Source organism: Ictalurus furcatus, chromosome 26, assembly GCF_023375685.1.
Source record: "Ictalurus furcatus strain D&B chromosome 26, Billie_1.0, whole genome shotgun sequence".
NCBI classification, from domain to species: Eukaryota; Metazoa; Chordata; class Actinopteri; order Siluriformes; family Ictaluridae; genus Ictalurus; species Ictalurus furcatus.
This window is the reverse complement of record NC_071280.1, coordinates 15,578,182-15,593,914: the sequence shown is the minus strand read 5'-3', so window position 1 is coordinate 15,593,914 and position 15,733 is coordinate 15,578,182. Positions and strand designations below refer to the sequence as shown.

The 15,733-nt window shown below is 41.4% G+C and overlaps 1 protein-coding gene across 2 annotated transcripts in view; it reads left to right on the top strand.

Moving 5' to 3' along the window:
- The first annotated feature begins 13,218 nt into the window (after nucleotides 1-13,218).
- Nucleotides 13,219-15,733, top strand: part of cd99 (CD99 molecule) — a 30,256-nt gene continuing 27,741 nt past the window's right edge. Inside the window, exon 1 of one of the 2 annotated variants that reach the window (XM_053615253.1) lies at nucleotides 13,219-13,436. In XM_053615253.1, coding sequence (XP_053471228.1) covers nucleotides 13,325-13,436 — 112 coding nt within the window. In that variant the 5' untranslated portion in view covers nucleotides 13,219-13,324. The remainder of the gene's footprint in view (nucleotides 13,437-15,733) is intronic. The other variant, XM_053615252.1, reaches the window with a different exon arrangement.

The window sequence follows — 15,733 nt, the reverse complement described above, 5'->3', positions numbered from 1 at the left end:
CGCGCAGCGTGACAGCGCTATCCGGAGTGTCTCACTGTTTACAGTCCGACCTGAAGCCGGCTCCATCCTGAATGATTCCGCTTTGGAGTCACAGTGCACTACGTAGGGACTAAAAGACGGTAATACTTACCCTACGTAGGGCACTTACAGAGGGACTACGGAGTTATTTGAGATACGGTTAGGATAAATGCGGGTTTTTTTTTTTTGTTTTTTTTTTTACATATTTAGTTTTCCAAATTCTAAAAGACTGGAAGTGGACGTCCACAAACATCGACTCACGTGGTGCTGGCAAACATAGCCCTCTGTGTATGGAGACTTTTGGGACACCCTGTATATGGCCAAAAGTATGTGGACACCCGTTATGATTAACACTATTGCTTACAGGTGCATAAAATCAAGTACAAAGCCATGCAGTCTCCATAGACAAACACTGGATGTAGAACAGCAACTCTATATTAATGCCCATAGATTTGGAATGGGGATGTCCAACAAGCTCAACGAGGTGGGATGGTCAGGTGTCCACATACTTTTGACCATATAGTATATGAGTGCTGGTGTGGTGTGTGCCTTTTGTCGCCTATCTAAGTCTCTAGTATGTTTATTTATGAGACTAGGTGGCAAAGCACTGGTCTACTAAACCTCCATTCATGTCTTTACACTTGCTAAAGCCAAAGGGAAGGTACATACACGAGAGTTGTTTAGCATCTTCAGCGTTTAGGAATCAGAAGGTTATCAGTACAAGCCTCACGACTGCCATAACCCCCATCTGATCTTGGAGCATGACTGTACTGTCTTTCACTTTGGGGTATTTGTGGGGGAGCAATTTCCTCTAGGGAGATTATAAACTATATCAACCAAAATGGTATTTCTAGCAAATTCAATTTACAAAGCAATCAGACAGACCAACAGCCAGAATGGGTGATGAGATGGGGGAGAGAAATATTACTATTGTCCTAAAAGAATGCCCCTAACTGTGTTATTATAAGCAATGAAATTATTACAGCACTAGGAAAGCAGATTTCAGAAACAAAGCCAGACCAAAAACTCATTTCCTATCAAAAACACATACACAAGAAGTAAAAAAGAAAGGAGCTTTAAAACTACAAAACAACAGTATGGATGTGAGGAAGTTGTTGTTTTTATTTTATACCACAGCCCTGTTGAATTCTTGATTTTGATTGGTCGAAAGGTGTTGAACGATCTTCTCTAACAGCAGCTCTGACACTGGTATACTGGTTATTCACAAGATTATATTAATGCATGTTCTAATATGTTTTTACTTCTATAGTAACAACTTACACAGAGACCTGTATCGCAAACGCTCCACATTAGTCCATAAAAAAAGAAGCGTGTAATTGTTGATATGGAGAATTTTCTGTAAGGAGCGGCTTCTTGGGTATTTTTGGAAGGAGTCTTCAGTGTTAGCGCTTTGTAACAGTCAGACGTAAAGCTGTCAATTTAAAGTTTTCCACCCAAGGAAAGTCATCAGTACGGAAAGCTTCCTCACTGGAAAGGCCGGTGAGGGAGCTGCTACAGCCTAAGGAATAATATGAACTAACGCAGTGCTGTGTTGCAGAGGTTCCACTACATTAAAATGAACAATAATTGGATAAAATGTATGACATCATTTTTAAAAAATAAATAAATAAATAAAACATTGTTAACCTTGGAAAATTGCTGTAGCATAAGATTTCGGGGGGTTCTGTTATAGGAAAATAATCAACTTTGTGTGGTCAGAGTAAGTCTTGCTCGTTGATTATTTTCCTATAACAGCATGCCCCAACAATAAAGTGTTTTATTCCTTACATCAAAGCTGGAGAAATTTGACACAAACATTAGAAATGTTCATGTCATACATTTCCAGACTCGGAGGATCGACGGTCTAGAGAAAGACTGACCTCGTCCATGTATCAGTGCTTTACTGATGCAATAGGCACATCTGTAGACAGAATGTTTTATTGTGATTATTGGCATTGAATCCCTCCTCACAATTTTTGGAGACGATCCTAGATTAAACACTTTCAGCCCATTCCAGGCTCCAACACAATGTCAGTACCTTTTCCTAATTTGTATTAGGCAGACGTTTGGCAAGCTCATTCCCTAGACTTCCCTAGCTTTTCCAAGAGCCACCTGCTGTGATCATAAGGAAATCAATAAAATGCTGATTAAGTAATTATCTCTGACATGATGAAGGCGACGAGCGGTGCTTTTCCTTCAGCCAGGGATATTCACTTGAAGGAAAGACTTGCCTTTATAAAGAGGGAATGATGCGCTCAAAGGCACAGAAAAAAAAAATGTAATGAAAGGTTATCATGTGGTTGGGTGATGTCACTCTGACTGACAGGGATGAGAGTAATGCCGTCCATTCCTAACCAGAGAGCAGAGCCAATTATGCTGTCTTGGACAATTTGAATTTGTGATCTCTCAGTGATAGAGTGAACGCTCATGCCTGGTTTATACCTCATGGCCACGTACGTATATTGATGAAAAAGGCTGGTGGGAGAAATATGAATATACAAGGACCATAAAGACAAGGAAAAAAAAGAAATGGAAGTATATACCTTCCCCTCTCCCACCTCTCTTTGATAAGTGTTAGAAAAGACAATCTCATACTCTGTTTGCTCGCTAAACAGTAGCAACACCAACCTCAATTCCAATTCCTCAAGCAACAGATCAGCCCTGGGAGCTGCCATTTTCTAACAATTACTTTTCTCTGCAACTTTGACCCTGCCATTGCGCACAGTGCCAGTCTGCTGTTCCGCTATACCACTCAAGATGAGGTAGATAAAATGCTTTTTGATCGTGCGCCACCCATCCGTTGTCGTTTACCCTACAAACAATGTGGAATGAAGAAAAAAAAAACCCAACAACCTTCAGAATAGAGGACCATTTTTTAAAATCCCACTCCTTCTAATGAAGGATTTCTGACCAATCCTGTCCTCTCCGTTTTTTTTTTATGTTGTTGTTGTTTGTTTGTTTGTTTTTTTTTATCTACTTGCAGTATTTTCGAATGAAATATTTTTTTCTCCAAAAATAGAAACAAATTAGTCATTTAAACCACCTCGGGATCGAGCAGTTATTAAGGATGAGTGAATGCTGTAAAATGTGTAAATGAATGGGGTTTTTTTGTCCCAAGAGTTTCATATCTGACCCTTTTTTCCTGCAGGTCCCACGGGATCCCAGTTCTGATCCACACCTCTACTTCAGACTCCCTGGGAGTCTTTTTTTTTTTTTAAATTCCCTTTAAAATTTTTTACATATTTTTTTCCCTTTAAATATTTTCATATACTGTATATGTCAGCCTTCGAGCAAAGCTGGGGTTAGAACATCAGAGCACTGGAACTGTTGAAGATGTACCAAAGGTTTCCAACTGGTGGAACCAATTGCTATTGGGAATATTTTGGCTTAAAACTCCAGAAATCTAGATCTAGGCTTTATGGAGTTCAAGAACCTATAGGTCAAGAACGTATAGGGTTAATGATAATGAGTCTTTATTGGTCACATATACATTACAGCACAATGAAATTCTTTTCATCGCATACCCCCGTATGCTAGGAAGTTGGGGTCAGAGTGCAGGGTCAGCCATGATACAGCGCCCCTGGAGAAGAGAGGATTGAGGGTGTTGCTCAAGGGCCCAACAGTGGCAGTTTGGCAGTGCTGGGGCTTGAATCCCCGACCTTCTGATCAGTATCCCAGAGTCTTAACCGCCAACTGCACCATAAGACTATAGGAAACATGATAGTGTTCTTTGATCGTCTCTCTTGAGGGACCCTTAAAGTTTGTACAGACTCCTACAACAAGTGTTTTGCTATCAGAAAGGGTTCCAAAATGAATCACATTTTTGGATGCTAACAACCTTTAATTAACCGATGAATTCATGAAGAACAGGGGCGGTCTAAGAGTGTATGGTCCAAATTACTGGTTATTATTTTCTTCTCAATCCATACAACCTCTCAGGAGTTTAATATCTCGTCTTGATAATTGGTACCCTCTTAGAAAAAGGGGCTTTTTAATGTTTCTTTAAGGGTTCACTGGATGTTTAGTCTCGTAAAAGAGTTTTAGGGAAAGAACTCTTACTGTTGTAAGAGTTCTAAATGGAAATTGGCCTGCAGTTATATAGCGCTTTTATCCAAACTGCTTTACACTGTGTCTCATTCACCCATTCACACACACACTCACACTCACACACCAATGGTAGCAGAGCTGCCATGCAAGGCGCTAACTTGCCATTTGGAGCAACTTGGAGTTCAGTGTTTTGCCCAAGGACACTTTGGCATGTGGAGTCACGTGGCTGTGAATCGAACCTCCGATTCAACCCTATGATTAGTGGACAACCCGCTCTACCACCTGAGCCACAGCCGCCCCAGTTCTATATAGAGGGACAACCAAAGAGCCTTTCGGAATTCTAAATTATTCAGGTTAGCATAGATTATATGAGATTTGATGTTCACCTGATCCAATGATGAACTCAATGTACAATGAAACCTGTCTTAAAGCTTGTCGCCATCATAACTCTGATGTTCTGCATAAAGAAGTAACAGATCACTATCAGGTATTGGCTGCTATTCAGAGCGCTGATGATGGTATTGAATAAAAAACGAGAAAGAAAAAAAAATCCTGCAATGCCCAGTTCTTAGTTCAAGTCTTTGCTCAAGAATTCATTGCCAGTTGTGGCTCACGTCTCACTTTATTTTACTGAATGCATAATGAAGAGCTTCGCTCCACTGTTAAACTGCAGGGAGAAAGCCCAAGGAGACGACGCAGCAGGCTCAGGCTGGAAATCAAATTCCCACACTGTGCACGAAGCCGGAGCATCCGCGAGATCCCCTTGTGTCTGAGTGGCATTCTGCAAACAGGGCTTTTCCTTCTGAGATCGCTTTCAGGTCTCGCCGTGACATTGGGCTGTTATCTGAACACCAGCTGCTTCAAGTCATCGCAGTGGCAACTGAAAAACGCCTGCGAGACGTTGCTCAGAATCTGGGAGATGGATCTTTTATAGGGTTTATGATTGTCAAACTGAAACGTTGCACATTTTATATGATTGTTTAGAGAAGATCTGGGGTGACCCTCTTGCCCTGGTGATGCTGCTGTGTCATTGTGAAGGCACGCAGGGCTGTAAATATGTTTGTGCCTCGCTGATCTTCCATAACATATCCCGCCTTTCCCAAACCTTATTTCGCTTGGCCACGAGCGCATGGTTTTCAAGGCTGACCTTGGTCATGACTCACGAGCCGTGCTTCTCAGAACTGCATGCCCGCCAGACATCACGCAAAACCACACACACACACTTTGTCAATGCTGTATGGCATAACAGCTGTCGCATCTCTCCCTCTCAGAGTTTCTTTGCATCTAAGGGCCTCCTGTCAGAACGCATTTCCAATCGCACTAACAGAAGGAACACAACTCCAGGGTACTTGAGGAAGAAAAAAAACATAACCCAAAACAACATCAACAACAACAACAACAACAACTGCTGATTCACTTGCTTTTTTTAGACACCAAAACTCAACAACGCACCAGTTCATTTTGCACAGATGTCAAGGGAAATGAGCAGAAAGGCGCAGAAAAGCGTGCAAACCGTTTTGCATGCCCTCTATTCGTCCTTCACGGCGCAAAATGTATGCGCATTTCCGCTTGTATTTGCGCTCTCTGGTGTGCTGTGTTGGGATGTGATGTTTTGTGTTTTGATGTGGTGTGTGTGTGTGTGTGTGTGTGTGTGTGTGGTACTGCACTGATGCCCGTTCCAGGCTCACGCGCCGGGTCGTACGGGTTTGTCCGCTGCCTCACGCGGCGACTTTCGCATATACGATGCGCGTGCGAAAGCGCGTTTGCGATTCTCCTCACGTTCATAGCGCGAGGATTAAAAAAATCGGTGAGTCACAGCGCTTAACGTTTTTCTCCAGCATGAAGGGGAAATAAATCAATGTTGGGTGGGGGAACAGACCCGGTGTATCTCACGGTTTGGAGATTGTTTTTTTCCCACCCCGTCTTTACAGCATACTCTACTACAGGACTAAACAGTATAGACTAGTACAGTACCATGCTTCGATGCATGTGCAATGTCAATATTTAGTGCGCTTGCACGAACCTTGGCATGCTAATAAGCATAAGGGGGACAGGTACTCGAGGTTCCAAACCGTGTCATAATTCATTATTATGGCAAAAGCAATGGGATCTACAGATTTGCGTTCCACTTTTACTAGCATCGACCTCTTGTCACCTGTAGGAACTCACACTTGGCACGGAACAAGACGCTCGTTGTGCATAACTTTATGGTGAAGCTGCATCAAAGGCGCGCGCTCGGCTTCTCATCATACAGCCTAAAAATGCATGCATGTCGCTAGAATATATATTTGGAGGGGGGGAAAAAAACAAAACAAAACAAAAACGTTTTGCATAAGAGCAGGTATCTGGCTGACCCTCTTTTTGTTGTGCCCGGCTTGCAGCAACATGTGGGAAAAATGTTGCACGAGCTCGAAAGGATGTACCATGCATTAAATAACCTCCAAAGCACACACACACACACAATATGAAATATGATCAAATCTTTAAACAGTGCAGTGGAGTTGCTCTGATTTGGCATGCACTGAAATGCTGGTGGCAGAAGGTGAATGGTGCACTCACCACAGCGGGGTCATCCCCGTTCCCAAGGCGGCTCGCGTCCTCTAGAAAAAGGAAATCATTAAAGAAGAAGAAAAAAACCCACGCGCGATCCGCGCGATCAGATGCCGTGGTCGCAGTCCACGTCACGACATATGTACCACAGGATCACGTAGAGGATGAGCAAGATGGCGAAAATGAACAAGGCAACCAAGATCGCTTTGGTCACCGGAGAGATTAAGGACTGCATGTCAGCTGCGCGGACGCGAGCCGTTCAAGAGAGCCGGACGCACGCGAGACTCCGCCACCGCCGCCGAGCCGCTCGGAGCCAATCCGCGGCGTCCGCATGGGCGCGCGCCAAGACGCGTTGTGATGTGCTCGTGCTGCAGAGGAACAGACAACGCGCGCGCGTCAGGGAGACAAAAAAATATATATATATATATATTTGCCCGCGCTCTTGCGCGTCCGGTGCTCACCGCGTCGTCAGGGGTCGAGGTGACCTATAGGCTAATGAAGCTCAATCCGGTCAACAAAACCAAAACAAAGCACGTGCGTTTTTGCTTTTGAGGAAATAAAACTATCCAAATCTCCAAAGTCTGACCACGAGAAAGATAAGAACTTTCTTCAATCAACTCATCTCTGCGCACAGCGATGCACAAATGTTCTTCAGCTGTAAATCCTCTCCAACGGACAGTCCATGAATGCTGTGTTGGTTTGTGGATGATTAAGTGATTGAGGAGATTGCACCCATGCAAGGTCACAGAGAGAGAGAGAGAGAGAGAGAGAGAGAGAGAGAGATGGAGATGAGCTGATGCTCAACACACACTTCAGGATCTGGCGCACTGTTCTGCTGCACTGTGTTGTGTTTGCTTTATCCAAACACTAGGGGTCAGAAGAAACCGGAGTAATCAACAGGTCTTTATGCAATTATGTGCACTACAATGGTGATAATGTGTTCAAACCAGACCCAGGTCTCCAAATGAACGCTGTATATATATACTACTACTACTAAAGTACCAGGTTCAAACCAAACTGTGATCAGAATCAGACCAAAACACAAATAATGACTGTATCTGAGCACCTACTGGCTTGTACTAAAATACTGAGGCTGGAAATTCATTTGGTTTAGTTTTGCTCCTGCCCACTGGTGCAGTGAGTAATGTTACTCCAGAATCTCTGGTTCGATCTTGAGCTTGGGTAACTGCTTGTGCATGTTCTTCCCGTGTCCATGCAGGTTCTCCAGTTTCCTCCTACTGGATTGGTGACTCTAAATTGCTCCCAGATGTGTGAACGTGTGTGTGCATAGTACCCTAAGACGAATCAACATCCCGTCCAGGGTGTATTCCAGCACTACACCCATAGGATAGACTCCAGATTCACCATGGCCCTGATCAGGATAAAGTACTTCAATGAATATTTAATCAAAATAGCAAGTCAGTTGGCAATGTTTTACAAACATTCAGTTAAACAGCCTGGAGAATATCCCGCGGGACTCGGGGCACAAGGCAGGGGACACCCTGGACCAGGTGGTAACCCATTGCAGGGCATAATCGTACACATATTCACACACTACGGACAATTTGGAAATGCCAGTCAGTTTACAATGCGTGTATTTGGACTGGTGGAGGAAACCTGAGTACATGGAGGAAACCCGTGAAGCACGGCAAAAACTCCACGCACCCAGGGCGGAGGCGGGATTCAAGCCCCTAACCCTGGAGGTGCGAAGCAAGCAGGCTAACCATTAAGCCACCATTCCCCCCGTGGCTTTAAACTATAGCTTCAGAAACATATACAAATGTATTAAAATCTATCGCTTACATAAACGTTGGAATCAAAAAACCAACAAATTTTCAACTGTCACATCTGTTCTACTTGTACAATGTATCCAAAGATTCAAGTAACTCTGAAAATTCATTATTTTGCTCCCTGTTACCCTTACGCAACTTGATAGCAGTCACTGCCTTCAGTTATTTCTTCCCTTGAGATGCTGCTGACAAATTTCTTCTTGTCTCGAATGTTTCTCTCAGTGATTTATAAATCTATGTAAACTGTGTAAGCCATATTCGCGTGTTCCAGGTCCTGATAGCACACACAAATCAAGCCAACACAGTAATTAGGACTGTGAAAGATGCTCCTTCCGAAATAGGAAGACATTGTCACTATATTATTTATCCTTGTTCTTAGACCACAGCACTGATGGATGCTTGAATCTTGTGTGAAGGTGTAGATTAATTTTCTATAACAGCAGTAGTTTATAATAACACACTCGATCTAAGATGTTACCATTTCTATAGTTACAACTCATTCACAGGGGACAGCAGTCCGTACAGGATTTCGCAAAGTTGTTCCGTGATGGTTGCGGACAAAAAATGACTTGATTTTGCTGCGGCTTTGTTCGAAATTTGCGATGCAGTTTGCGGAGTTTTTTGTGCTTTTTTTTTTTTTTTTGGTGGAAAACTGCTTTAATTGGTGAAATTGCAATCGCGTGAAATTGTTTTGCACAGCCTTTTACAGCGATGTTTGTTGGTAAATGAGACCTTTTAGCTGTACTCATGTTCGATGCATGTGAATCGAACAGGGATTTGGCTGAATGTGCGCCGTGATGTTGTCGCATGAAGCATCTTGGCGCAAATCCGTGGAGAATCTGCGGTAATTTAAAAAAAAAAAAAAGAGTTTCCTTGATTTTGCGTTAATTTCTGCAATCGCAAAATGGCTAAATCCTGGAGGGACTGGGACATAAAATGGTGGATAAGTCTAATCTAAGGCTTATAATAATAATAATAATAATAATAATAATAATAATAATAATAATACATGGATTAAAAAGGATGTGTTGTTATTTAACAAACAAAATGTAACAAGGCATTTATTTCATGTTAATGTAAGGAGTCTCCAGTGTCAGCGCTTTGGAACTGGAAGTTTTCTGCCACAGGAAAGTCTTCAGTATGGAAGTATTTTGTGGACAATTTTTAAAAGCAGCTGCAAACTGTATTTGCAATTACGTTTCCTAACTGTGGGCGTGTAAATTGTGACATAATGCAAATGAAAATGCAAATTACCGTTTGCGTTTGCGTTCACACGTCGGCCAAATTTCAAACGCGAAGTCCAATCGCAATTGCATTTCCCATGTCTTATGAGTTATGATCCTGTCATATCAACATAGCAATTACCCCCATTACTATTTCACGTCCTCTGGGTCGGGTATGGAGAAACGGAATATCAAGTCCCTTTGCATTTGGATTTCCGATGCCTTGCACAGAAGCCTGTCAATCAGCGCTGGCGGTGGGAGTGTACTATGGGGCGTGTTTGTATTTGGAAGTGACGTCATTCACAGTCGACTGTCCAGAACTAAAATGTGCTGCACAGATGATTGTGTCGATATCTCACAATTTATGCGCCCACATTTAGGAAACGCAATTATTTTAGAAAATTGTCCGCAAAATAACTTCTACTTCAGATCAGAGGAGTTTGCACTTTCTGTTTTCTCCATAACATGACTAACATGATTTTTTTTTTTTTTTTGTGGGGGGGTGTCTTATTAGCTTCAACTGCAATCATACAATCATATCATAAAAGAACACAAAATTAATTTAAAAACTAGTTTTATTTTGCACCAGGTGTTTGTTGTCTAAATGGATCAGCAGTAACTGAACAACTCAGTGAACGAGTCAGTGACGGAATCGTTTAGTAAATGACTCGAGTCACTAAGTGCGTCCTTCTAGTTATACCCTGCTTATAACATTAAGCAAAAAAAGAGCATGAGTGTAGCACAGGTAGAGATAATGAAATGGAGAAAAATAAAAACACGCCATCATATGCCTTGCATTTAGGCTGCAATGAAATGGCAGAAAGATCTGACTGAAGTAAACAAATAAACTTTCACAGGACACGCCCGAAGCAGACAGGAACATTATGCTATGGAAGGCCATAAGGTTCAAAAACGCCTGAGATTCATCCACGTACAAATGGAAGTCTGTCTGTAACAATTTCGAGTCTTTGTTTGTCAACACATAATATCAGGGCTTCCACATTACAATTCCAGATTATAGATTAATTTTGTTCCCAGATAACCCCACCCCCACCCCAACCCCCGATTTAGTATCACTAATGTGACTATTACCAAGATCAGATGTATCTGTAAAAACAAATAAATGATTAATTAAATGATATATGTAATTCTGCATAAGTGATAAATTACTTCCTGTTAGTGAAACACTTTTTCACTGGATTTTAATGATGGAGTTTTATTATACACGCTAATAGTTATATGGTAATTTAGGCCTATTAGTATGCACTATGCACACACACACACACACACACACACACACACACACACGGGGACTGAAACAAATACTCTACTCAACCCATTAACATTAGCTTACCTGCGATTACAGGTGCTGAATAACAAATACTCTTTCTTGGTGAAAAGTAAGAAGAACGTGGACGTGTTTGTGCAGTGAGACCATTCTTTTGCCCTGTACTTAAAATGAATGAGTAATTCATACATTTGACAATCAGAATCACTATATTTCACCAAGCACATGTGCAAATACAAAGAATCTGTCTTGGTACAAAAATGCAAACATACAGGGGCTTATAAGTCCCATTCACACCTGGTATTAACATCTGTCTCCAGTGATCACTTGCGATTGGATTTCATACACAGTTTCTTCTGGATGATGGGTTTATTGCACGTTTATTATGCACGTTACATTTATTATGCTGGTCTTCAGATGCATTTATTATCTTATCAGTGGATGAGAGATGAGACAATGAAAGAAGCAATGAAAAGCAATTGTTTTCATCTCTGTTGTTATAGCCATCTGCCTAGCTGTGGAGAACTCTATTATTCAGCATGAGTTCCACGCAGCTTCACAATGATGATATATTTTCTGGTTAGGGCAATAAGTGTCAATTGCCGAGTTGTAATTATGTCATTTTCCAGCTCAGGATGTTTGAGGTGTGAAGTGGAAAAAAAAAAAACGTGAAAGTATCCTGATTGGTCTTTGTTTCGGCTAACTAGTCTAACCCTAAATCTTGGGCTTTGGGTGGGATGGGGTTTGAGTGGTTTTTTTTTTTTTTTTTTTTTTTTTGCTGGGTGGAATGTCTGCAAAATATATTATACACAAATACATTTCTGCTTCATGGATAAACAACCGCACAGAAATAAAGGTGCACCTCAAAAAATTTGAATAGAGTTAATTAAAGTTCATTTCTCCACGATAAATGGGATGTTGTCAAAGCAACCTGGGCTTCCAGAACACCTCAGCAGTGCCACAGCCTGATTGCCTCCATGCCACGCCACACTGATACAGTAATTCGTGCAAAAGGATTAAAGCCCAGACCAAGTACTGAGTGTGTAAATTAACATACTTTTCAGAAGGTCGACATTTCTGTATTATAAATTCTTCATTGTAATATTTTGAGATACTGGATTTTTGATTTCCTTGAGCTGTAAGCTGTAATCATGGAGATTCAAACAAAAAAAAGGCTTGAAATATTTCACTTTATGTGTAAGGAATCTAGAATAAATTACGGAAAAAAACTAACTTTCCCACGATGGTCAAATTTTTTGACATGCACCTGTACATCAATACAGCTATGCTGTACAGACCACAATGCAAGATAAATATGTACATCAAAGCACGTTTATAAATTTACACCTTCAGACTCTAAGAACAATTGTAAGCCAGTGCCAAAAGATATGTTTTTTTTTTTTAAACTTTGATTTCAATTCCGATTCTGTCGAAATTTCCCTAAGGGATATCGGTAAGCTATTCCACGGTTTGTGTCCGGCAAAAGCAAAAGCACGTTCACCCTTCGACTTCAGTCTAGACATAAGAACTATCAATCATCTCAAAATATAATACACTTTTGGTGTTTTTTTTTTTTTTTTTTTTACAGGTTGTAGCATGGACGTACCTATGCATCCTTTGGGGGCGGTCATGCTCCCCCATTGTTGAGGAAATACCAATCTGTCCACCCAATATACAGCACAAAATATTTTCTATATGTCCCCATTTAATGAACCCTGCCAACGGATCTGTCTTTTCTTCATGTATTCTATTCATTTATGTATATTCCTTTTTAATATATTTCCGTTTGTTAAGGAAAATCGGTGTGCCCCCCCCCTCCCATTGTACACTTGGTTGCGCCCATACTCAACGCAAGTTCGTTGATATATTTTAGCAGCTCAGTCTGTAAGAAATGGAGACCGCAGCCACGTGTAGAAAAGTGCAACAGAACATACGAGCTTTTTTTCAGACAGTAAGTAACTAGATACCTAAATAGTAGGTAACCTTAGCTTAGTATAGAAGGCATCATTCCATGGCTTGGTTTCTTCTTAAGAACGTCAATTAACTTTTGATATTTGCACACCCACGAAGTAGGCTAGGCTAACGTCAGTTCCAGTTTTTGACCAACAACATTACATTCACTTGCATATCCTCCCGCCCTGTTCGTTGGAGATCCCCCCCCCCCAATGTCCATACCATGGTTACGCCCTTGGGTTGTAGGCAGGAGTTACACGTTGCGACATCGCCTCGAACGCACCTTTTGATCCTTGTGGCCTTCCACATTTTCCCTGCGTCAGCTCAGTGCTCCAAACTACTGCTTTACACAGAGAGGTGGAGTGAAGAATAGTGCTGGGATTACTCGTTGCCCCTGCAATGTTGGGTAATTTCTGATTTGCCACACCTATTTCGGAAGAATAAAGTCCTTCTGCATGTGCCTACAATTCGCACAGCTCAGGAGATCCTGTTCACAGCGCAAAAAAAAAATGACTTTCTATGTGTGGATTTTACTTTTTGGAGCGCTCGTGCTCACCAAAGCGCAGGGTAGGTGTTATGTGTTATTCTCAAACTTCTGCACGAGATGTTTTGGTGTGCATTTGAGTTTGAAACTTTGCTCATGAGTTCTTTCTTAGAAGTTAGACGGAATTGACTTTGAAAAAGTATCTACTGTAAAGTTTTATTGTTACTGCACAGTATGTAAATATAACACTAGGTCTATTTATACTTACTATGTGGAATGATGCACTCTCTTGACAAAAATAAAAATAAAAAAGTACCTTTCACTGGGGTGGTTCCAGTTTACCTATAGCATAATGCAAAAGTTTGTACACCCCTCACTACACATATTTAAGTCAATAAGACTTTAAATGCATGGTTTCACAGATGTTATTCCATTGACATGGAAACCAAAAATGGTCAAAATGTGTTTAAAAAAACATTTAGGCCACATCAATGAACCATCGGGGAACACTGTTGTATTCTTGGAGGCTGTTTTTACACCGTAGCATGCATTAGGACGGAAAAATGCTTTCTAATAGTGTATTTCGTGGTTTGGGATAACTAAAGCAAAAAAAAAAAAAAAAACACACACACAAAAAAACAAGCTTGTCAAATGAAATTCGCTTTATTAGAACACACCCTGTCAGTTTGTTCCCTGCTGTGTTTTCAAGTACTGTATTTTACATTGAAGTTATAAAGTTAAGTATAATCTAAACGGGCCACACCTTAAGTAAAATCTCTAAGACCAGTACTTTTATTTTTATTAAATCCGTCTAGGGGGCAGGGTGGCTTAGGACGTTTGCCTCGCACCTTCGGAGTTGGGGGTTCGATTCCCGCCTCCACCCTGTGTGCGCTGAGTTTGCATGTTCTCCCTGTGCTTCAGGGGTCTCCTCCGGGTATTCCGGTTTCCTCCCCCCCCAGTCCAAATACTTGCATTCAAATTTTCCGTAGTGTTGAGTGTGTGTGCGATTGTGACCTGCATTGGGCTTTCCCCCTGTCCAGGGTGTCCCCCGCCTCGTTCCCAGAGTTCCCTGGGATAGGCTCCAAGCTTCCCCATGACCCTGGCAGCATCTGAAATCACATACTGTGACAGTACATGCTGAATTCGATGCAGTCCCTACTGCACGGCCATTGAAACAGTACATACTAATCAGTATGTGTGTGTAGTATGAGTACAATCCCATACATACTACATCCGCCATGTTGGCATTGTCATGTGACCTTCAACATCATAAACACAAAAATTTAAACGGACCACCAGATTAAAGCAACCGCACTAACGGCAAAATGCACATCAGGAAAGTTAACTGAATTAATAATTTAATATGGGCGGGGTTAACTTTGCTACCATTAGCTTGGCTGGCTAAGGCATGATAGAGATCATAAAAAAGGTTTCAAACGCTGTGACAGCTGTTTTCTTGTTTAAACCTTCAACAAATTAACCATTTATTCGGGAATCGTTAAACAAGTCCTGTTTAATACTTAAAAAGAGCCTGCACTGCCTTATGCGTTTTTTTTTCTGTCCGCACCAGTCCCGTTGCATTATGGGATTTTTGACTCGCGTAGTGTCCATCAGCTGCATACTGCAAAATCTCGCCTTAAGCAGTACGCCATCTTGTTATTTCTCGCCTATTGTTTCTCGCCTACTGAGAACTCAGACATACTACTGTACCCCTCTGGCGTTCTGCTTTTCACCGACTGTGTCGTAGGGTAGTACGCCATTTCGGACGCAGCCCCTGTGTAGCATAAGCAGTACAGAAAATATATGCATGTGTAGTTCTAGAGTAGTTGTGAGTGCTGAGTAGAAGCTCGTTGGCGAGTCTGACATATTTGGAAAACCTCAAGCATGCTCCTTCCATGAGTCACTTGAGTTACAATCTGGTTTGAGTATAGCGTGGAAAAAAAGACAGCACATCTATTGTTATCATAATGCTGTCCATTTAGAATTCTGCAAGACAACAAAGATTACGTATCAATTCTAAGGTTGTACTATACAATATAGTGTACCATAACGCTAAAGACTTCCACAGGTGTTCCTGTGAGTGTGGTTGTTGAGTGGATATATATTGTGTCATGTGAAGATGACCTCAAGTATTGTGAAATAAATATTTCTGCTCTATTGCCCACCCGTACTAAATAACTGATGTTTTTAATGCTCATATAAAGTTCTGTACACCAACGTCCAATTTATGGTTATTTATGGAGAAAGTTTCTTCAGCACATCAACAGTATGTATTGTTTTCTGTTAGTTTCGAATCCAGGGACGTTTAGCCCTGTGGTGCTCTCATAAATGATAATCCTTTGATAAAGCACAATAAAAATAAAACGATTAAGACACAGAA